Source organism: Malaclemys terrapin, chromosome 1, assembly GCF_027887155.1.
Source record: "Malaclemys terrapin pileata isolate rMalTer1 chromosome 1, rMalTer1.hap1, whole genome shotgun sequence".
Lineage (NCBI taxonomy): Eukaryota > Metazoa > Chordata > Testudines > Emydidae > Malaclemys > Malaclemys terrapin.
Window position 1 is genome coordinate 28,740,526 of NC_071505.1, and position 23,911 is coordinate 28,764,436.

The 23,911-nt window shown below is 46.6% G+C and overlaps 1 protein-coding gene across 1 annotated transcript in view; it reads right to left on the bottom strand.

The window, feature by feature from the left end:
• The window catches only part of LAMB4 (laminin subunit beta 4), an 85,156-nt gene that overhangs the window by 56,199 nt on the left and 5,046 nt on the right, over nt 1–23,911 (bottom strand). The window contains exons 4-10 of the mRNA XM_054016153.1: nt 19,006–19,141; nt 12,713–12,786; nt 11,691–11,879; nt 4,877–4,940; nt 4,468–4,682; nt 3,245–3,365; nt 141–329 (exon numbers count right to left, since the gene is read on the bottom strand). Of these exons, the coding sequence (XP_053872128.1) occupies nt 141–329; nt 3,245–3,365; nt 4,468–4,682; nt 4,877–4,940; nt 11,691–11,879; nt 12,713–12,786; nt 19,006–19,141 (988 nt within the window). The remainder of the gene's footprint in view (nt 1–140; nt 330–3,244; nt 3,366–4,467; nt 4,683–4,876; nt 4,941–11,690; nt 11,880–12,712; nt 12,787–19,005; nt 19,142–23,911) is intronic.

Consider the following 23,911-nt stretch of genomic DNA (forward strand, 5'->3'; position numbering starts at 1 on the left):
ACATCTATATTGATTATTAAGTGTATCGATGAAGAAAGCACTTGGAGAGTGTAGCAGCTTACAAAGAGAACTGGAAATATTTTATTTTTATCCAATCATTGCTAGCCATTGGTAAAGAGGGGAAAGAACAGCGCACTTACGGATGCAGGCCCGAGGGTCTGAAATTGTTCTGAGGGGATCCCGGTAAAAGAAAGGCTTGCACTGATCACAGTGTTGCCCCATGGTATGGTGCTGACAGTCTTCACATACGCCACCACTGATGTGATCATTAGCTACGTACACGGCCATGTCAAAATGGCATCGGTATGAATGGCCATTGCATTTACACGCTAAAACAGAAAACAAAGTGTGGTTTATTTAAGAGCCAGAACATTTTGATTCATACTTCCGATCATGCTCCCACTGGAGTCAATTATTAATGTTAATATTATTTTTTAATTTGTATTACGGTAGTGCCCCAGTATGTCACTCATGACTACGGCCCCATTATGCCAGGTGATTTACAAGTCCAGGAGCTGTACATAGTACCATGCTCAGAGAGATTACAATGTATGGCCCAGATCCTGCAAACAATTACACTATGCAAGTTACAGAGTAGCAGCCCTGTTAGTCTGTATCCGCAAAAAGAACAGGAGTACTTGTGGCACCTTAGAGACTAACAAATTTATTAGAGCATAAACTTTCGTGGGCTACTGATGCATCCGAAGAAGTGGGCAATAGCCCACGAAAGTTTATGCTCTAATAAATTTGTTACTATGCAAGTTAGTAGTTCAAATGACTTCGGTGGGATTAGGCACTTGCAAAAAGTTAAGTACATAGATGAGTGTTTGCAGGATTGGGGCCTAATTGAAGACAAAATGGATCCAGTGAGTGTGACAAACAATAGTTGGGAACCAGGGCCGGCTCAAGGATTTTTGCCGCCCCAAGCAAAAAAATTTTTGGCCGCCCCCCTTTTTTTTTGTGCCCCCCTGCCCCCGGCCCCACCCCAACTCCACCCCTTCTGAACCCCTTCCCCAAATCTCCAGCCCTGCCTCCTCCCTTGGGCATGCCGCATTTCCCCCCCCATTGCTTCCTGCGGGCCCCCCGCGACCTCCCGCCCTAGCTCACCTCTGCTCCACCTGCTCCCCCGGGCACGCCACCGCTCCGCTTCTTCCCCCTCCCTCTCAGGCGAGGGAGGGGGGAGAAGTGGAGCAGCAGCGCGTTCAAGGGAGCAGGCGGAGCGGAGGTGAGCTAGGATGGGGGTTGCAGGAAGTAACGGGGGGGCACAGGAAGTAACGGGGTAGAGGAACAGCTCCCCGCTCCAGCTCACCTCCGCTCCACAATCACTGCCTCCCCCGAGCGCCCGCCGCTCGGTTTCTCCTCCCTCCCTCCTTCCCAGCCTTGCTGCGCGAAACAGCAGTTTTGCGCATGGCAAGCCTGGGAGGGAGGGGAGAGAAGCGGAGCATTTAGGGGAGCAGGCGGAGCGGAGGTGAGCTAGGGTGGGGGCGCGCAGGAAATAATGGGAGGGGGTAGAGGAACCACTCCTCGCTCCAGCTCACCTCCGCCGCCTCCCCCGAGTGCCCCGCCGCTTGGCTTCTCCTCCCTCCCAGCCTTGCTGCGCAAAACAGCAGTTTCATGCGTGGCAAGCCTGGGAGGAAGGGGGGAGAAGTGGAGCGGTGGCGGCGCGCTCAGGGCAGCAGGCGGAGGTGGAGTGGAGGCGAGCTGGGGCGGCGGGGGCACTTTTTCCCCATGCCCCAGAGTCAGCGCCTATGATGGCCGGCGCCAGAATGCCGCCCCAAGCACCTGCTTGTTTTGCTGGTGCCTGGAGCCGGCCCTGGAGGGAACGGAGAGGAAGGATGAGGGTAAAAATAATAATAAGTTCACTTGTTTACATACGTTAGCAATATGCATAACTGATCATTCTGAATAATTACAAACTCTTGTTTGGTGTGCTTTTTAAAATACCAACCAATCAATGTAAAGTGCCATTGGTTTCAGTGAGAGCAGTGTTGCCAATTCTCATGATTTGATCATGAGTAATGTGATTTTTGTTACTGCTGGAGCCAGTTTCATGGGATGTCTTGCCCTGCCCAGGGGAAAAGCTCCTCTGATAGGGGAGTGGGGAAGGCAGCCAATCTCTGGGGAAAGAACAACCAATAAGAGCTGCTGCAGGAGGCAGGCAGTGCCCCCCACACCTGCAGAAAGTGGGTCAGCTCCTCTTTATCCCTGTGAAGAGGGAGAAGAGGACACAATTGGAAATGAACAGCACCCCTCCCTCTCCCGCTCAGGCTTAGGGAGGATGAAAAAGACCTGGAGCTGACAATCCCACCTGAAATCCTGGCAGTGGGTGAATAGTCCCTGGGTGTGACCTCCCCCAAGCCTGGGAGTGGGGATGAAGAATGTCACAGCTGAAGTAAAGTGTCTGATTCTGATCTCACACTGTCTTTACCAGCATGAAAATTCAGTGGAGCGATTCACAATTTTCACTGCTATAACTGAGACCAGTCAGATGCACAGAATTTACAGATCAGATTCAGCCGTATGATCTGGCTGCTTTACATCACTGGGGGTGGCGCAAAGCAGCTGGAGCATAAAGGTAAATCTGGCCTAGAATGTCTTAGAGCCCTTGTGGCCATCACAATTTTGTGGTGTACTGAAGATGCTAGTAATCTACTGAAAAGAATACAGCTTTGTCTAAATAATATTCTCATTTGCAATAAAGACCCTAACCAGTGAATAATCCCTTTTGCCTTTTTTGCCTTTTCTTGTTCATTGTACTTTTACTCTTTACAGCGAATTGGAAATTGAAATAGCTCTCCTTCACTGAGAGCAACACAAATGTTAAATACACCTCTACCTCAATATAACACTGTCCTTGGGAGCCAAAAAATCTTACCACATTATAGGTGAAACCGTGTTATATTGAACTGGCTTTGATCCACCAGAGTGGATCCACAGCCCCGCCTCCCCTCCCCCCCCAGCGCTGCTTTACCGCGTTATATCCGAATTCGTGTTATATCGGGTCGCGTTATATCGAGGTAGCGGTGTATACGGATATACCACCAGGGGATGCAGCACAGTTGACATGCATCTCTCCTGAAAGTGCATCGCTGACACCTGAATCCATCTAGGATATCCTATTCTGCTGGGTTTAAGCATGAGAAACAAGCCCATGTGAAAGCTCAGCTGTCCTTGTAGGCAATGCATGGAATTGTACTGTGCTATCAACTATCTGATGAAAATTAAGTAACTATTTGTCAGGTACGTTTGCAAGCATTATCCTGCGATCCTTCGGCTGGCCTCCAGGGAGCATCATTGTAGAATTCTTTACATCTTTCACAGGACATGCCAGCAGTGTTGTGCTGACAGATACACCAGCCATGAACCTGCAACATGTCAACAACAAAAATAATTGAATTTTCTTTAGTCCATTGACTTTGGGCCATTTGGCAGGAAAAAAACACTCCACCCACACCCACCCCAATATAGTATTCTTTCATGTGGGATAATATATTACTTTTTGATTCTTGAAGACTGAAAACTTCCATAGTGCCTGAACCAGATCAGGTTGCCTCTCTCTCTTAGAGGAAGAAATTTAGTATGTTAATTATAATGAAACATGGTATTCCTGATGTTTGTTTCATCGCCAGAAAGTAACTGATTTCAAGAGTGACTTTGCCTTCTTTGCTGAGATAAGCTTTAAAACTACAAATTTGTCATTTGCCAAAATTGAACAGTTCTACATCATATGAAGAGTCTTATGTACTCGCATGGCTGGATAGATCCCCCCCAAAATGCTATATGCCAACCTAAAATGTTCACACGTTAAAATACCTAAGTAACCCTAGGCTTTTGGTATGCCAGCATAAGCAGAGAAATTCAGAGCCCTCTGGCTCCCTCATGTGACAGAAACAATTCTCAGTTACATGAGCAAGAGGCATGGACAGTGTGTGGAAACAATAACCAACCTGTCTTAAAGATATTGAACAAATTTTAGAAAAGATACTTCTACTGACAGAAACTGAGGTTTAAACACTTTATTCTGTTCCTGACTCCTTGGACAATCTGTTGTTCACCAGTGTGTTTGTTTTTAATGTAGAAACAGGAAATCCTCTTTGTGCTGATGACTCCTTTCATGCAGCGGAGTTTTCACCAAACCCTACTGGTGTTATGGAATGTACCCAATAAAGTAGCCATTCAAATCTGCACACAACACAGATTACTTACTGGATTACATTTGCACCATTACAGCTCTGGTATTTTCATGCTATTATTAACATGTTTGTGTGTCAGTTATTATAGAACTACCACTCTAGTGCCAACAGGGGTCAGATTCTGGTCTCTTTTAATCTGGCCCAGTGTTTTTAATGGAGGACGCAATGTTAAAATATTTTAAAAATGTTGAATCACAAATTACAATCCAAGGATAATCATCCAAAAATTACGATATAGGGAATCCCTTTTAGGACTGGAAGTTTTATAGCTTACCATTCCAGGCTGATAGAAAACATCACCCCGCAGTTTCTGCACTGGACTGCATTGGCTAGCATGACCATTACAAAAACAACTTCCACGGACAACCATTTCATAAACTGCATAATAATATTTTTCAAGGAGATCACTTTTCCTTCTTCCAAATAAAGTATCCCCAAGAGTGTGGAGTTTTGTGAAATTTATTCTCAGGTTTGTTAAGGTGATGAGCTCTGGGTTAAGAGAAAGGAAATAAAGAACCACAGTTAACCTAAAAACTCTGTTCACTTGAAAATCTACAGGGTGCTCAGCTGATGTAAATTAGCTACATTACGCCGAGTTACACTAGCTGAGGATCTAGACCATAGTATTTAACGTGCAAGACAAACAAATAACTATGTGTAAAGAAAACCCAAACTATACATACCCTGGATAGATTGGATATAAGGATTTTCTATTTCAAAGCTGGGATCCAAAGCTTTTAAGACAACCTGTAAAACAAATTACCGTATATACTCGATCATAAGCCGGTTCGTTTATAAGCCGACCCGCACCCAAGATGGATAAGTAAAAATGGAAATTTTTTATGACCCATTCATAAGCTGACTCTATAATTCAGGGGTCGGCAAACTTTGGCTCCCAGGCCACCAGGATAAGCTGCTGGCAGGCCAAGACGGTTTGTTTACCTTCAGCGGCTGCACACACGGACGTAAACCTAAGGCCTGGTCTACACTATGAGTTTAATTCGAATTTAGCAGCATTAAATCGAATTAACCCTGCACCCGTCCACACAACGAAGCCATTTCTTTCGAAATAAAGGGCTCTTAAAATCGATTTCTGTACTCCTCCCTGACGAGCGGAGTAGAGCCGAAATTGATATTGCCATTTTGAATTAGGGTTAGTGTGGCCGCAATTCGATGGTATTGACCTCCGGGAGCTATCCCACAGTGCACCATTGTGACTGCTCTGGACAGCAATCTGAACTCGGATGCATTGGCCAGGTAGACAGGAAAAGCCTCGTGAACATTTGAATTTTATTTCCTGTTTGCCCAGCACAGGAGAGCACAGGTGACCACAGAGAGCTCATAAGCACAGGTAACCATGCAGGCCAATAATCAAAAAAGAGCACCAGCATGGACCATACGGGAGGTACTGGATCTGATCGCTATATGGGGAGAGGATTCAGTGCTAGCAGAACTTTGTTCGAAAAGACGAAATGCCAAAACTTTTGAAAAAATCTCCAAGGGCATGATGGAGAAAGTCCACAATAGGGACTCAGATCAGTGCCACGTGAAAGTCAAGGAGCTCAGACAAGCCTATTAAAAAACAAAGGAGGCAAACGGTCGCTCCGGGTCAGAGCCGCGGACATGCCGCTTCTACGCAGAGCTGCATGCAATTCTAGGGGGGGCCGCCACCACTACCCCACCTCTGACCATGGATTCCGAGGTGGGGGTAATCTCAGCAGCCACACCTGAGGATTCTGCGGATGGGGAAGAGGAGGAGGAGGAGGAGGAGGAGGAGGAGGACAAGCTTGCGGAGAGCACACAGCACTCTGTTCTCCCCAACAGCCAGGATCTTTTTCTCAGCCTGACTGAAGTACCCTCCCAAGCCAGTATCCAAGACAATGACCCCGTGGAAGGGACCTCAGGTGAGTTTACCTTTTAAAATATAAAACTTGTTTTAAAAGCAAGCGTTTTTTAATGATTACTTTGCCCTGAGGACTTGGGATGCATTCGCGGCCAGTACAGCTATTGGAAAAGTCTGTTAACGTGTCTGGGGATGGAGCGGAAATCCTCCAGGGACATCTCCATGAAGCTCTCCTGGGGGTACTCCAAAAGCCTTTCCACAAGGTTTCTGGGCAGTGCAGCCTTATTCCGTCTTCCATGGTAGGACACTTGACCACGCCATGCTAGTAGCAAGTAATCTGGTATCATTGAATGACAAAGCCTGGCAGCATATGGTCCTGGTGTTTGCTGGCATTCAGGCAACATCCGTTCTTTACCTCGCTGTGTAATCCTCAGGAGAGTGATATCGTTCATGGTAACCTGGTTGAAATACGGGAATTTAATTAAGGGGACAGAGGTGGCCGTTCCTACTGGGCTGTTTGCCTGTGGCTGAAAAGAAATCCTTCCCTGCAGTTAGCCAAGCGCGGGGGGGGGGAGGGGGGGAATTGGCCCTGAGCTTTTCGCATTTGACTAGCAGGGATCTTCCCTGATACCAGCCACGCGGTGGGGGGAGGGATAAAGCGATCATCCAGAGAATTGGATGGGGGGGTAGTTTGTTTTCTGTTGCTGAAGGTTAACAGGAAAACCGAGCACTCAATGGGCTTTACCTGGTATGTGGGAAAGGAGGGTGCAGAAGCCGAAAGACAATGGCTGACCATGGCCGCATGCAAGCCGAATTCTTTTGCCCGGACCTGCGTCTGTGATCTCTAGCAGCAAAGCCACAGGCACTCAATATTAAGAGACAAAATGCGACCTTGCACAGAAATCACATGTTCTATGTAATGTGAATAGTGTTGTACACCATGAAAGAGTATAAGCATTGTTCTGCAAAATGTATCTTTTTAAAAAATTCTCTCCTTTTTTCCCTCCCTCCAGCAGCTGCAAATTTTTCAAGCCTCCCTCCTCCGTCCCGAAGGCTATCTCAGATAAGGAGTCGGAAAAAGAGGACGCGCGACGAGATGTTCACGGAAATCATGGAATCCACCCGCAGTGAAAGAGCTCATCTGAATGAGTGGAAGGACACGGTTTCAAAGTATAGGAAAGATACCAGTGAATGTGAGGACAGGAGGGACCAACGTGGGGACATGAGGGACCAACATGAGGACAGAAGGGACCAACATGAGGACAGAAGGGACTAACGTGAGGAGAGGAGAGACGCTCGAGATGAGAGGTGGTGGCAGGAAGATCAGAGGAGACAGGATGCAACGCTGGGTCTGCTGCGTGAGCAAACAGACATGCTCCGACGTCTGGTGGAGCTTCAGGAACGGCAGCAGAATCACAGACTGCCGCTGCAGCCCCTGTATAATCACCCTTCCCTCTCACCATGTTCCATAGCCTCCTCACCCAGATGTGTAAGAACGCGGGGAGGGGGGGGGAGGAGGCTCTGTGCACCCTCCCATTCCACCCCAGTGGATAGCCCAAGCAAAGGGCTGTCATTATTTTAACCTTTTTTTAGTGGCCTTTTCCTTCCCTCCGATCCTCCTCCCAAACCCCTCCCAGGCTACCTTCACAGTTCTCTCCCTCTTTTTATAATCAATTAATAAAGAATACATGATTTTTAAACAATACTGACTTTATTTCCTTTGAAAGCAAGCTGTGATTGAAGGGGGAGGGTGGGTTCCTTACAGAGAATGAGTCAATAAAGGGGGCAGGTTTTCATGAAGGAGAAACAAACAGAAATTTCACACTGTAGCCTGGCCAGTCATGAAACTGGTTTTCAAAGCTTCTCTGATGCACAGCGCTTCCTGGTGTGCTCTTCTAATCGCCCTGGTGTCTGGCTGCACGTAATCAGCAGCCAGGCAATTTGCCTCAGCCTCCCACCCCACCATAAAGGTCTCCCCCTTACTGTCACAGAGATTGTGGAGCACACAGCAAGCAGCAGTAACAATGGGGATATTGGTTTAGCTGAGGTCTGACCGGGTTAGTAATGATCGCCAGCGACCTTTTAAATGTCCAAATGCACATTCTACCACCATTCTGCACTTGCTCAGCCTGTAGTTGAACAGCTGCTGACTCCTGTCCAGGCTGCCTGTGTATGGCTTCATGAGCCATGGCATTAAGGGGTAGGCTGTGTCCCCAAGGATAACTATTGGCATTTCAACATCCCCAACAGTTATTTTCTGGTCTGGGAAGTAAGTCCCTTGCTGCAGCCATTTAAACAGAGTAGTGTTCCTGAAGACGCAAGCATCACAAACCCTTCCCGGCCAGCCCATGTTGATGTTGGTGAAACGTCCCTTGTGATCCACCAGTGCTTGCAGCACCATTGAAAAGTACCCCTTGCAGTTTATGTACTGGGTACCCTGGTGCTCCGGTGCCAAGATAGGGATATGGGTTCCATCTATCGCCCCACCACAGTTAGGGAATCCCATTGCAGCAAAGCCATCCACTATGACCTGCACATTTCCCAGAGTCACTACCTTTTGCAGCAGCACCTCAATGATTGCTTTGGCTACTTGCATCACAGCAGCCCCCACAGTAGATTTGCCCACTCCAAATTGATTCCCGACTGACCGGTAGCTGTCTGGTGTTGCAAACTTCCACAGGGCTATCGCCACTCACTTCTCAACTGTGAGGGCTGCTCTCATCTTGGTATCCTGGCGCTTCAGGGCAGGGGACAGCAAGTCACAAAGTTCCATGAAAGTGCCCTTACGCATGCAAAAGTTTCGCAGCCACTGGGAATCGTCCCACACCTGCAACACTATGCGATCCCACTAGTCTGTGCTTGTTTCCCGGGCCCAGAATCGGCGTTCCACGGATAGAACCTGCCCCATTAACAACATGATCTCCAAAGCACCGGGGCCCGTGGTTTGAGAGAATTCTGTGTCCATGTCCATGTCCATGTCCTCATCACTCTTGTTGCTGTGCTGCCGTCGCCGCCTCCTCCTCGCCTCATTTTTCTGGTCCTGGTTCAGCATAAACTGCATGAGAATGCACGAGGTGTTTACAATGTTCCTGACTGCTGTCTTGAGCTGAGCGGGCTCCATGCTTGCCGTGGTATGGAGTCTGCAGTGTTCACGCAGGAAAAAAGGCGCGAAACAGTTGTCTGCCGTTGCTTTCATGGAGGGAGGGGGGAGGATGTACCCAGAACCACCTGCGACAATGTTTTTTGCCCCATCAGGCACTGGGATCTCAACCCAGAATTCCAATGGGCGGGGGAGACTGCGGGAACTATGGAATAGCTATGGGATAGCTACCCACAGTGCAACGCTACGGAAATCGACGCTAGCCCCGGTACATGGACGTACACCGCAAATTAATGTGCTTAGTGTGGCTGCATACATTCGACTTTATACAATCTGTTTCCAAAATTAGAATTCTGTAAATTCGGATTAATCCCGTAGTGTAGACATACCGTAAATAAACAAAGTGTCCCGGCCTGCCAGCAGCTTACCCTGATTGGCTGGGACAGCAACTGGTGGGGACATTTTTTTGGGGGGGGGGCGAGAAGGTGGGGGTCAGGGGAGTAACCCCTTTGACTACCCCCCACATGACCCCACCCCTAGCCCAGGACCCCCACGTTCTCCCCCACAGATGCTTGAAGTTGGACACATAACTACATTCCTAAATGAGGGCTCAAAGCACTTATAATTGTGCTTGAAGTTAAGCCTCTGCTTAAGTGCTTTGCTGACTTGTAGCAATGTAGCAAAGCACGACCCAAATTGGTCCAAGGGAGCAGGGGTATGGAATTAAAGAAATAGCTAGCTCAGCCCTATGTAAAGCTGGGTTGGGGGTCAATATTACATTGATGTGCAGGATTCAGAAGGGAAGGAAATGGAGAATTGCTAACAAGCTCTTCAGGATAGTAACTAACATAAGAGACTGAAGCGGAAGAGATGAATGGGGGGGTGTCACAGGGTGACTGGGCCCTTTAAAAGCGAGTGGGGAATTGGAATCTGCTCCCTGTGACAAAGAGGAATAGAAGTTAAATAATTTAAATAGAATTCTCTTGGGTATCCTTCTACATAAATGTTTGCTGGTGAATCTAATGCTTTTTGCAAATATATGATCTTCATTTCCCTGAGAATAATGGTACCTGTTTTACTGAAAAATCAAAAACTGCTATGAAATTTTGTGTAACTCTTGTTTTTAAAAATTATTTTTTAGCCCTATGAAACTTACAAAAAATAAATTCCTAGTACAGTGCTTTTTATAAATTTGGAAATATTTCAAGGCTAATTAATACTAAATATCAGTATATAGCAACAGAGCTAAAATGAGCAGCTAATATCTTGTATACAGGTTTCAGAGTAGCAGCCGTGTTAGTCTGTATCCGCAAAAAGAACAGGAGTACTTGTGGCACCTTAGAGACTAACAAATTTATTAGAGCATAAGCTTTCGTGGACTATGCTCTAATAAATTTGTTAGTCTCTAAGGTGCCACAAGTACTCCTGTTCATCTTGTATACAGTTATTAGTGATGCATTAGGACACCTAAACATTGAATTTAGCTGTGTGCGTGCAGGTTGTATGAAGTAAAGCTGGGTGAATACAATATATTTATCTTCAAAAATAATTTAAACAATGGCTAATTATTTTTTAAAATTATTTGTGAATATTTTATTGGAACATGTTCATGAAATTTGTAAATATTGGTGAGTATTCACAAATTATTTTCCCCATTTTAGATTCTGGGCAAATAATAACAAAAATGTTAATAAAATAATGCAACATTTAATAAATATTATTTAACAAATAATATTCAGCTAGCTTTTGCATGAAGCATGATTTTTATGCATTATAAGTAGAGCTATTCAAATTTTTATGACACTTAAAGGCTGGTTTCAGATTCATACATGGGAATAAAGAGTGCCAAAACATTTGAGGCCTGTGAGACTTTCAGAAAAACTGGGAACAGAGCTTTTTTCTGTAATTAAAGTAGACTAAATTTCTGGAACCCAAGTTCCACACTGGAAGAAAGAGTATGTTGTAGGTGAAGGGAATAGGAGCAGAAAGGATGCAGGAAAACCAGTGGAGGGTGGTGCTAATCTAATGCTGGCCATTCTGATGCTTCTCCGTGGCAATTGCCATCAATGTCCCATGGGACTCAGTAAAGCTTTTGAGTCCCTTTACTGAAAAACTGGTGGGGGAGACAGAAGACCCTTTGGGGGGATTTGTTAGAGAGACCAGCCCTCAGCCCCACAGGTTGAAGCTAAAGAAGGGAGCCAACTGGCTGTCACCTGCAGATATCAGAGAATAGACTTCTGAACAGGTCAGCGGAAGTTTAGGGGGAGTGAAGACCTGTTGTGGGGAGGGACTTACGATTTAGAGTGGAAACCTGGAGAAACTACATAGTTTTGGATGAGTTTCTGTATGTGTTCATTTGAATCTGAAACTCAAAATAAAACTGAATGGTGTTGATTTTCTTCTCAGTGTAACCCATTGCAGGCATTTCCCCGTGTAAAACCAGTGTGTGAGAAGAATCAGACGTGGAATACAAACTGGCTCGCTGATATCTCATTGGCATGAGAAGAAAATCAGTGTAATTTGAAGTAAAAAAAGCACAAACACTGAGAAATACCTGGCCTTCAGTGGAGGGCTCAATGTCTGAATATCTTGGATCACAAACAATATCTCCCACTCCTTTTGCCGGACCAGAAGGGATGTTGGGGAAAGATTCAGCACAGTTTTGTGCAAAATATCTAAATATCTTCCAGGTGTGACCATAGTCTGCGGAGCGCTCAACCAACATTGCCGCAGGCCGAAATGTCTGGAAGAAACATTTTTGCAATAATTCTTTAAACAGACATTTGGAACAAGCTTTTAATAGAACTAAGAGTATGTCAGCAGCAAATGAAAGCAAATGGGAAGTGTGAGTGTAGCACATAGAGACGTACCCGAGCTAGCTTTGATCTAGCCACACCCACCCAGGACCCTGGGCCCACACTCAAGCAGCAGCCTGTGCTGCTATGGCTTCACTTCTGTTGTTACTCAAGCTATATCAAAGTTCACATGAGTATGTCCCCGACTGCAGTGTAGATATACCCTAAATAGAAGGGTTTCTCTCTACAAGGGGAAGTTTCCTGGCAAACACTCCTTCCAAATAATGCCTTTTCCGGTTTAGCTTATGTTGCTTTCATAAGCCCTAAGGTCTGAACCTACAAACCCTCTCCACATGGAACTCCAATAACAGCTGATGACAATTCCAAGCATGCGGGCTTGCAGGATTAATTCCCCAGTCAACTACTTGGGATCCTTGATTTTCTGAAATAGACTGTCTAAGTATGAACTGAAGCACATAAGAAACAGGGTTCATCAACTGAGTTCTCTCAGAAAAAATGAATCACTACTACTACCCAAAACTGGGGAAAATGGTGAATAGGCAATTTTAAGAGAACCAAGTAGGGGTCTTTTGGGAAAAATAGTATGTGACCATGTAATGAAAGACTATAAAATAAATCATACACACAGAGGGGCCAAATTAATGTTGCACAGGCAACCTTAATTCTGTCATTCCTAACTTTTGAGTGCTTGACTTTGCAACCATGATGTTCTTTACATAAAGCTATGTGAAGGCTCAAGTAAAATATCTAAACAGAGTACCTTAAAAGTCAGTATAAGATGGCTGAACTGGAATAAGGTTTCTAGGTCCAGTCTAATGCTAACATGGTCAATGCCTGAAAAGAAATTAAAAAACAGTGAGGATCAGTGATGTAAAATTACTTGTCTTTCCTATGGGTACACAACCTGCTATCATGGTTTATGCAGCTGTAGGTTTTATCACAAAAACAGATTTAAATTAAAAGTAGATGCTATATGAAAAAATATATTTCTGTGGTAGGTAATTCAATCCTGCTGTAGTTCCTTTGATTCAGCTGTTGAAAATAAGTTGATTCAAGGTATCGTGCTTACAATTTCTCTATAGATAAGTTAGTTCTTTTTATCAAATGCTTCTGAAATCCTGTGTAGTTACGAATGACCAGATCTAAATCATTATAAATCTTTGCTCCAACATTATAAATCAGAGAGAAAGAGAATGTATCATATTGCAGCAGTTCTCAACCGGGGGGTCCATGGCCCTCAGGGGGTCTGTGGCCCCCTGGGGATCCGCGAGCTGGTCTCTGGGGGTCCGTGAAGCAGGGCTGGGTTTAGACTGGCTGGGGCCCAGGGCAGAAAGCTTGGAGCCCCTAGCCCTGGCACCCCGTGGTGGAAGCCCCGAGCCCCAGGGCCCTACAGAGCAGAAGCCCCAACCCCCCCCAACTGCAGGGCTGAAGCCCGAATCCCTGAGTCCCCCTGCCCTATGGGATAGAAACTCTGATCCCCTCCCCCACCACCGCCAGAGCTAAAGCCTCAAGCCATGGCATCCCATGGGGCAGAAGCTCAGCACCCCGCTGGCAGAAGCCCTGAGCCCCGGTATCCCACAACTGAAGCCCTGAGGCCTGCCCCCTGGGCCCTGGAGTTTTTATAGCATGTTGGGGGTGGGAGGGACTTGGAAAGAACAAGGTTGAGAACCACTGGTTAGCATTATTCTGCTGTTTCTTCTACTTCTTCTGAGTTTTTCCTTTAGTTTTTGAGTTTCTTAGCTGGATGCCTGGCCAGCAGCCACCACTCGCTCTGCTCTGCCTTCAGAATTGGACGGCTGGAGAGTGGCAGCTGTTATAGGGTGGCTACAAGGGGGCTAAGGTAAATTTTGGGGTGGCTATAGCCCCCGCAAGGCCCCCCACTACTGCCCCTGCCACAGGGTCTCTGCTATGTGCTTCATCACTCCTGTTTGTGATGCCACTGTAGCCTGATTAATTATTACAATTATAATTATTTATTGGGATGCAACATACATTTGTCACAGATAACAGGTTCTTTTTCAGGTTGCTACTTGGAGTTAATTAAGAAGATAAAATTTGGTGAAGCAGACACAGAATCTTTAATTAACGTAGACAAATATCATTGAAATAATAGAAAAATCAGTCTGCACAAGTATAAAAATAAGATCAGTACAATAATGTGGTTTCCTGCATTTTCATACTTACAATCTTATATTGTGAAGACCATTCAAAACAAAGATGGGAAGGAAAAGTAAGGGAGAGCTGATTCAGTTTACACTGTCTTGGGAAACTGATGAACCCCAAAATTAGGGAACTAGACTGGATCTTTTATATCCCTTCTTTGTTTAAATTTTTGAAAACCCAACCATATTTGATCATCTTCTGTGACTGTAACAGATTAATACCTACCCCTCATCAATATGTGGCATATCTTGGGTCCACAATCACGCATCTTAATATTAACAACCCATATCATAAAATCAAAGAACTCAAGAGGTCGTCTAGTCCAGTCCCCTGCACTCAAGGCAGAGTTAAGTATTATCTAGACCATCCCTGACAGGTTTCTAACCTGCTCTTAAAAATCCCCAATGATGGAGATTTCACAACCTCCCTAGGCAATTTATTCCAGTGCTTAACCACCCTGACAGTTAGGAAGTTTTTCCTAATGTCCAACCTAAACCTCCCTTCAAAAGACCACGCTTATCTAAAATACACATTTTAATTACAATAGTAAAAAAAACTTACTTCCAAAGTCTTCCTGTCCTTTCTGTCCATCCATTTCTCCCTTCACCCCCTCTTCCCTCCTTACCCTCATTGAAGGAAGCAACAGCCCTTTGCTTCCAGATGGCTGGACAGTTTCCCTTTCTTTACTTCTGACTATCTGATGAACTAGTTTTAAGCAAAATTAGTAAGATATAAAATCCTTTGTTATGCCTAAAATCTTTGGAAACATTTTTTTTTTAAAGTTGGTGAAATTTCATAAACATGTGTATTGTTATGGAGATCACACACAGTAAATTAGTGTTCCCTTTTTCTAAAAGCAAAGAACATTGTTATGAACACACTAAACCTCTGTGACTGATTAATTTAAAATAATGTCTGTTTCAGTAAGTTAAATATGTAGTAATCTGGAATGATTACTTTATGAAGGCTAAGAGTACATTTAAAATATAAAATCAGCTTAGAAATGCTGATTAAGAAAATGTAAAACAGAGAAAAGCTGCATCATGTATTCCATAATATTTAATGTTGTATTCAGCAAGACAGCTGACTCGCCCTTACTACAAAGTTTTTTCAAATAAATGTCTGACAAACTTCAGGGCATATCAAAATACCTGTGACTGACATTTTTTATTCCCAAGTTTAGTGCTTTTAATTAAGTACCTTCTGCATGTCCATTCTGCGTGAGGGAGAGGGTACAGGGGTCTCTGCAGAGAACTGTGACTCTCCGCCACCGTGAGGCAGGCTGGGTGCAGGGCTGGCTCCAGGGTTTTGGCCGCCCCAAGCAGCCACAAAAAAAAAAAAAAAAAAAAAGCAGCGATCGCGATCTGCAGTGGCAATTCGGCCGAAGGTCCTTCGCTCCTAGCGGGAGTGAGGGACCGTCCGCTAAATTGCCGCCGAATAGCTGGACCTGCCGCCCCTGTCCGGAGTGGCCGCCCCAAGCACCAGCTTGCCAAGCTGGTGCCTGGAGCCGACCCTGGCTTGGCGTCTTGTTGTTCTTTCTGCCTTGTCCCTCCACCCCTGCCCCTGCTGGGCTGCAAGCTCAGGCTGCCGTTGGGCATAGGGGCACCAGTTTAATAATACTGCATAGGGCTTGCGGGGGGGGGAGGGGTGAGCCCCAGCCATGGAGGAGCCGGCGCGGGGCAGGGGAGCAGGAGCCCTGCAAAGGCAGCGGCGCCACTAGAGGGGAGCAGTCACGCCCCCCGCCCATCCTGTGACCTGGCACCCCCCTGGGGGGCCCTTCAGACTGCAACAGATGCATGCGGGCAGAGGCCCCCATGCGCTCCCCAGCTCCCCCCTCGCCACGCTTGGGATCTGCGGCTCCCAGGCATGTGAGCTGCTGCTGGGGCGCAGGGCCCTGAGACTGCTCCGGGAGAGGGAAGGGCAGTGGCGGCTCACACTCCCGGGAGCTGCGGAACCCGAGCACAGTGAGGGGGGAGCCGGGGGCCTCTGCCCGCATGCATCTGCTGCAGGAGCCCCCAGAAGGCAGCTCCTCCCTGCCGAGCTGCTGCAGCAGCCCAAGCCCAGCAAAGCCAGTGAGTGGACTCGGGGCGGGGGCCACTGGGGTGGGGCGGGGAGGGCTCATGGGCGGTGGGGGAGCTGTGCACCCTTCAGGGGGCGGGAAGGGAGGAACCTGATCTGGGGAGCAGCCCCTGGGCATGACTGGCCCGTCGGCTCTATAAAGGCTCGTTGGGATTTGCCCCTCAATGAACCGATGTTACCGGGAGGGGAGGAGGGGGCAAGGTGGAAGTTTCGCCTAGGGCGCAAAATATCCTTGCACCGTCCCTGCCTCAGAGTAAGAGTCATAACTTAATGGTAGACGGTGACCACAGGGAACACAGCAGGAACATGGAAGTAACCACCATAAACCAGTTTGGACAAGAAGTGGCAGGTTTGAGAATGAGCTAATTGGCATTAATATGTATGGATACTCTATCTTATAGAATAAGTGCACCCCAATATTATGCGGAGGAGGAATTTAGATTTGGGCATGGAAGGCTGGGTATTTGCATGAATATTCATGCTAGTGCTCAGGCCCTATGACAGGGCAAAGCACTATGTGGCATTAGCAGCGGTTCTCAACCAGGGCTCCGCAGCCCCTGGGGAGCCGTGAGCTGGTTTAAGGGGGTTCACAAAGCAGGGCTGGCTTTAGAAGGGATGTGCCCAGAGCAGAAAGCTCGGAGCCCCCAACCCTGACACCCCGCAGCTGAAACCCAGAGTCCCCCCGACTGCAGGGCTGAAGTTGCAGAAGCCCCAAGCGCGCCCCTCCCTGTCATGGGCTTAAAGACCCTCAAGCCTTGGTGCCCCATGGGGCAGGATCCTGGCAGCCCGTGGGCATGGGCGGCAGGTGAAGCTTCCCCTGGGGGAGTCTAGCTCTCCTTGTCCCGCTTCTTCCGCCCACAGCCCTACCCACACTCCACCCCAGGTCCCACCCCCGCTCAGCCCCCTCCCTGCCTGGCCCCCCCACTGCTGCGTTCCTCCTCTCCTTCCCCCCCACCCCCGTGAGGTCCCCACCACCTGCAGCTTGCCGCATCCATCCTCTCTTCCCCCATCCCCCACAAGGCCCCTGCCACTCACTCACTCCTCTCCTCCAACCCCCCTCCCCTGCAAGGCCCCCCTGGCCTGCCACTCACTGTGTCCCTCCTCTCCTCTACACCCCCTTCCCTGTGAGGCCCCCACTGCCTGCCGGGGTGTAGCAAGCGGCGGGTTGGGTGGTCCTTATGGGGGAGGGGAGGTAAAAGAGAGGCGGGACATGGCAAGCAATGGGGAACTCTGGAGAGGGGGAAGGGAAGTGGGGGAGAGGAAGTGGAGGAGAGGAGGGATTCAGCCACGCAGGTGCAGGCAATGGGGGCCTCAGGGAAGGGGCAGAGCAGAGACAGGAAGAGGTGGAGTGCAGGCGGGCGCCCCACAGCCCAGGTGTTCGCTGGCAGGGCAGCGGCAGCTGCGCTGGGGAAGTTTTGCCTCCCCTGGCCTATTATACCCACCACCTATGCCTGTGGGGTAGAAGCGCTAGCCCTGGTACCCCTAGGGTGACGAGACGTCCTGATTTTATCGGGACTGTCCCAAACTGTCCCGATCAGCTGCATGGCGGCGGCGCAAGCGCTGGAGGGAGGCCAGACACCAGCGTGTGTGGCGCGGCCGCACACAAAGGCTGGTGCAGGAGGCAAAGTCCCGGGGGGTGGGACCGGGAAGGCCGCAGGAGCAGGGGGCAGCAAGAACCCACCCGGGGCTGAGAGAGCCCCGCAAAGGAGGCACAGACCCGCCCCCTTCCCCACCCTGTAGCTGCCATAAGCTCCAGTGAACAAACCGGAGCGCTCCCCCCTGGGCCAGCTCCAGGGTTTTGGCCGTCCCAAGCAGCCACACACACACACAAAAAAAAAGCCGCGATCGCGATCTGCGGCAGCAATTTGGCGGAAGGTGGAAGTGAGGGACTGTCTGCCGAATTGCCGCCGAATAGCTGGACCTGCTGCCCCTGTCCGGAGTGGCCGCCCCAAGCACCAGCTTGCCAAGCTGGTGCCTGGAGCCGGCCCTGGCTCCCTCCTTGGTGTGTGTGGGACTGCCGAGCCGAGCCACTTCCTTCTTCCCCCGCCGCCTCCGCTCCACTCACAGGCGGGAGGTTTCGGGTTACAGCGCCCGCATCCCGGAACCCCCACAGCCGCCACGCCAAGAGAGAGGCGCGGACTCGGAGCAACTGCCCGACCGTCCTTCCTCCATCCCCGCTCCACACATCCCTGCTCTGCTGGCCTCCAGGCGCAGCTGTTGCACCGCACCACCTTCTTAATCTTCATGGCGGCCGCGCCACACACGCTGGTGTCTGGCCTCCCTCCAGCACTTGCGCTGCCACCATGCAGCTGATCGGTGCACAAGCAGCGTGCGTGGGGAAGAGGCGGGGCCAGGGCGGGGATTTGGGGAGCTATCCAATGGGGGAAGGAGAGGGCGGAGTCGGGCGGGGGAGGGCGTGAACCGGAGCGGAGGGCAAAAATTGCTTCTTTGTCCAGTGTCCCGACCAAACATCGGTCGGGAGGCGGGACAAACAAGTAAATATTGGGACAGTCCCGATAAAATCGGGACGTCTGGTCACCTGAGGTACCCCATGGCTGAAGCCCCAAGCCCCCAGCCCTCCAACCCCATGCTGAAGGCCCAAACCCTCCACATGGCCAAAGCCCTGGGCCGCACCCCCACTCTTGGGCCCTGGAATTATTTCAGCATGTTAGGGGAGAGGGGGCCTCAGAAACAAAATGGTTGAAAACCCCTGCCATATTGTCTTATGGTTTCATAAAGTGATGATTGCAAATATTGATTAGAATAAGCTAAACTAGCCAAGTTGAGAAACATTACTTGACTGTAACCTACCATTTTCTGACTGCCACCACTTCTTTTTCCGGTCTGGCTCAAAAGTTGTGATAACGTTTTCAATTGGGTGACTGTTGGGATGGGTATAGGGATTATATGGGTATCTGGAATCACAAAGGAAGCATTTCTGTTCACCCTAAAAAACAGAATAAGCAAGACAAACTATCAGTGCAATCTCTGCCCCCATTGTCCAGTAGATTAGCACATGCCTCGGTGTTTTCAGGATTGGGGCCTGTCTCTTGGGACCTGATTCTGCCAACACTCATGCACACACTTAACTTTACGTGTGAGTAGTCTCATTGAGCCCAGTGTGCTGTCTCATGTGCAAAAAAACCCACATGTGCATACTGTAGGACGGGGGCCTTGGTTAGCCAGAGCCCAAATTTGGGGACCATCAGGGCATGCCAGAAGAATACCTGTTTCCCCCAGTTTTTTTCTGAGGAGGGGGAGCTTAAAAGGAAAATGTGAATGAATTTGTGATGGTCTTTGGTACTGATGTCAGGAGGAGCTTGTTTCATGGGCAGGGAGTTGCCGAGGAGGAACTTTATTAGAAAATTAAAAACTCTTTTATCTCTTTTGTTACCGGTGCATAAAGCTTTTCAGCACCGGCAGTGTGAGAGAGAGCGTAATGAGATTCTGGAGTGAGGATCGGGGAAGAATTTGTGCTCGTAAGGCTGGAGAGGCTCTTGGAAGGAGAACCTATTAAACTGTTATTAAAAATTAAACTATGTTCTTAAAAATTAAATTGGTTCACAAACAGATATCTGAACAGCTGATTCTAACAGATTCATCCTTGGCTGCACATTGCTATTAAGACACCAAATACAAGTAACACATTTATGACAATATGAAGCTGGCTAGCAGCCTCAGGAGGAGGCCAGGTGACCCTTTTTCTTTATCCTGCTTGTGGAAGGCTGGGTGTTCTACTCACTTATGTTCTTATGTTGTATATAAAATGTTTGCATGTTTTTAAAGTGTATAATCCCCAGGGAATTAGTAAATATTGTACAGAATATTTACACGTATGTATGTAACGTATATAATTATTTCATAGCTTGTAAACACTAATGAATTTATATTATATGCAACCATTACTACAGTGTGTCTGACCCTGAATGTGTGTATATATAAATAGAAAAAATATCCTACACACTTCATTTTAAAATGCTATTTTTATAGAAAGCTAAAGCTACAAAAATGCTTAGTGGGGTGGAGATCACCAAGCCTCAGGTTTGTATGGACATGTATAATATGATACTGACTTTGCTTACTTTGACCTTGCATAGTAGATTTTTGCTCTCTACATGACAAGCATATGCTTGTTTTACATAGCAAAATCTGCCAGGTTACGTTAATCTCTGAAATTTGCAGTTTTACACCTTCTCCAATAGCACTTTTTCTTCTTTTCCTTGTAAAATTTGTATACGTACTAAGTAGAATAATATTTTAAATCACATATTTTACATAAGCATGCAATTTAGAAACATACAGTCACACTTTATAAACAGGACTAAAATATATACAGTGTTCTCTTTCTAAACATAAATATCAAGTTGTGTTTTGAATCTTGAATCAGAATTTTCAATAAAATGTTCAGATCAAGCCTTCAATGGGATTTCTTAAAGTGCCTAAAGTTAATCATCTGCATAAATCTTTGTTGGACTGTGGCCTATTCTGTTCCCTCTGTTACTCTGGATTTTCATTAGAACAGTATCATAACATTATTTCTAATGATGTTTCAGCAAGCTGCCAATTATGTACACAAAATCAGAGAACACACACTGAGCATGCAGTCCCAAAATGCTATTGCTGAAACAATGTATTCTAATTTCAATAACAATCTTTATTCATCTGCCCTCCTTTATGTTATTAATTAGGGCACTTAGTACTTTGCATCTTCCATTTGATGGCCTCAAACTGAATCTCACAACAGCCCTGTGTATGGAAGTATTAGTATCTTCATTTTACAGATGAAGAAAGTGAGACACATAGAGGTTATTAGTACAAACTATTTATAGAACATTTTCAGTGTACCTGACACTTTACAAAACATAAAGTCATACTCTCTGCTCCATAGAATTAACAATTTAAGGGGAGAAAACCTTAGAGGAAACAACAGATGAGATACTGGTTACAGCAAATGAAGGTGTGGAGAGATTATTGGTGAGTACAACATGGTAGCAATGATTGTGGGGACAAAATGGGTTTTAAGAAGAGATTTGAGAAGTCATGGGGGTGGGGATTGTCCGAGCCTTGGTTCTTCCCCACTCCCCTCCACTCCCTGTCCTATGCATGGAGGGAATGTAATCAACATCCTTTTCCAGGGCTGTGGTTACCCCTCCCTCTGAAGCAATATGATACAGGATTGGAAATTATGGGGATATGGATTAGTGATATGGGAATTAGTAGCTTTCTGCTGATCATCTGATGTAATATCTTTGTTAATCAAATACAAAGATATTACAAATACAAATGTTGACAATCATTTTTTCAGTTAATGTTATGTTCTCAGAAATAAAATAATAATAAGCAGAAATATCACAAAAAATCCAATGTAAAACAACGTTCACCCGCGTGTTCTCATTCGTGTAGCTTTCTTGGAGACAGATTCTAACTTGAGGTGTTCAGTTGTACCATGTTCACTAATCACAAATATTTACAATAACAGCTTTTCTCTTGTAAGAACCCTTGACATGGGTCACCAGTTGGAAAAGAATGCAGGACTCTCATTGGTTAAAAAGGCTGGCCTTGCTCCAGCAAAGCAATTATTTTAGCATGTGAGTAGTTTCATTGACTCCAGTGGGACTATTCACATATGTTAAGTTATGCATATACTGAAGTCCTTTGCCGCATTGGGGCCAGAGTGCTCAGCACCTTATAGGGTCAAGCCCCCAAAGCACAGGCCTTCACTCTTTGAGCTGAAGGAATAACCCCATTAGGTGGTAGCAGTAGTAGGCTCTTAACCTCTATGCAAAATAATAACTAGAGAGGACATGACACTTAACCAGTGTCAGATCACACAAATCATTGTGCTAATGTCTCAAGAATGGCTGTTCATCTTAACAATATCATATTCACATGATATTAAATAACAAATAAAAGGAAGTTCTTCTTCACACAGCACACAGTCAACTTGTGGAACTCCTTGCCTGAGGAGGTTGTGAAGGCTAGGACTATAGCAGCGTTTAAAAGAGAATTGGATAAATTCATGGAGGTTAAGTCCATTAATGGCTATTAGCCAGGATGGGTAAGGAATGGTGTCCTTAGCCTCTGTTTGTCAGAGGGTGGAGATCGATGGCAGGAGAGAGATCACTTGATCATTACCTGTTAGGTTCACTCCCTGTGGGGCACCTGGCATTGGCCACTGTCGGTAGACAGGATACTGGGCTAGATGGACCTTTGGTCTGACCCAGTACGGCCGTTCTTATGTTCTTATGTTCTTATCAAGGGTAGGCATGAGCAAACAAGATTATTCACTATTCATTATTTCTCATTCCTTAATCTCCTGGCTAAAAAAGTTGCAGTAAACAACATGTGCATTTAAGGCCACACAAAACAAATATCAGAGTAAATCGTTATAGGGAATAGTTCATGAATAACCATGTTGCCTGAGAATTGTTCATTCAAACTATTTGGTGGATAATTACAAAATGTGAAGAGATTCACAGAAAATAGGACTAATTCACAAACTATTTGAGAATGGAAAAAGTGGTTAAATTCATCAGATCGTTGATTTACAATGAATAAGATGACCAGCACTAGCTCGATATGCACCATCTGACTATCTTAGTTCTGGAGTATATTATACTTTAAACATGTCACAGCACTTGACCAGAAGGTGATAAATAGTAATTTTAAAATTACCTCTAAAATGAGCAATGTCTCATTAACTTCCTCTGCAGTTCACATCTGGTATTTAGTGAAAAATATTTTTTTCTCGTGATTATTTATTAACTTCATGGGACTATGTCCTACAGTCCTTGCTCAGGGAAACCCCAATTTATACCAGTAGGAAGTTTGATAACAGGCAATGACTGCTAGATATGCAGAGCCCTATCCATCACTTCCCTGTCGCCTACGCTCGGCTACACAGAGATGTGGGTCCCTTCAGAGCTGGGCTCCAGGGCATACACAGGGTGCAGACTCCCTCCATACGTTTCTACGCATCTGGCCCCTTATGTGGCAAAGCCAGATTGATTTTAGTGCAGGCAAGGCCCACTGCAGCCATGTGGAAGGGGACAAGATGCATCTATCAAGATAATGAGTTTATCTAGTGCAAACAGCTTTGAATTCATTGCAACTCACTGAATTACAACAACCCAAATAAATGTGTTGCAATGTCAGAACTGACAGTTTTAGCAGCTTTTTCGGGGGAGTGCTCTGTTTGCTCATGCTGGCTCCTATTCCTCTCTGACGTTCACAAAACTGTCCGGGAAATCAGGCTAACCTCCCTGCACAGTCAAAGAGCATACATATGCTGTTATGTTTTTCATACACAAAGAATGGTTGCTCAATTAATTATTTTTTATTTTAAATTACACAACGAAACAGCAACATAAGAGAGCACATTGTGTATGTGTCTCCTCTGCAACACACGACATCTAAACTGAACACAAAATGGCAACTGCATCCAGCAGACTCTTAGGTGCAGAACCCCGAAGGTATTTAGGTGCTTAACGCCATTGAAATCAGTAGGAGTTAGGATTAGATCCTGAAAGGCATTTAGGCACCTAAAAGATTTATAGGTGCAGTACACAAGAAACCAAATCTTGCCACTGGGGGTATATCTACACTTTGGGCTGGAGGTGTAATTCCCAGCACGAGAAGACATACCCAGGCTAGCCCACTAAAGGTAGAGCATAGCTGTGGTGGCATGAGCCATGGGAAGAGTTAGCCACCTCAAATA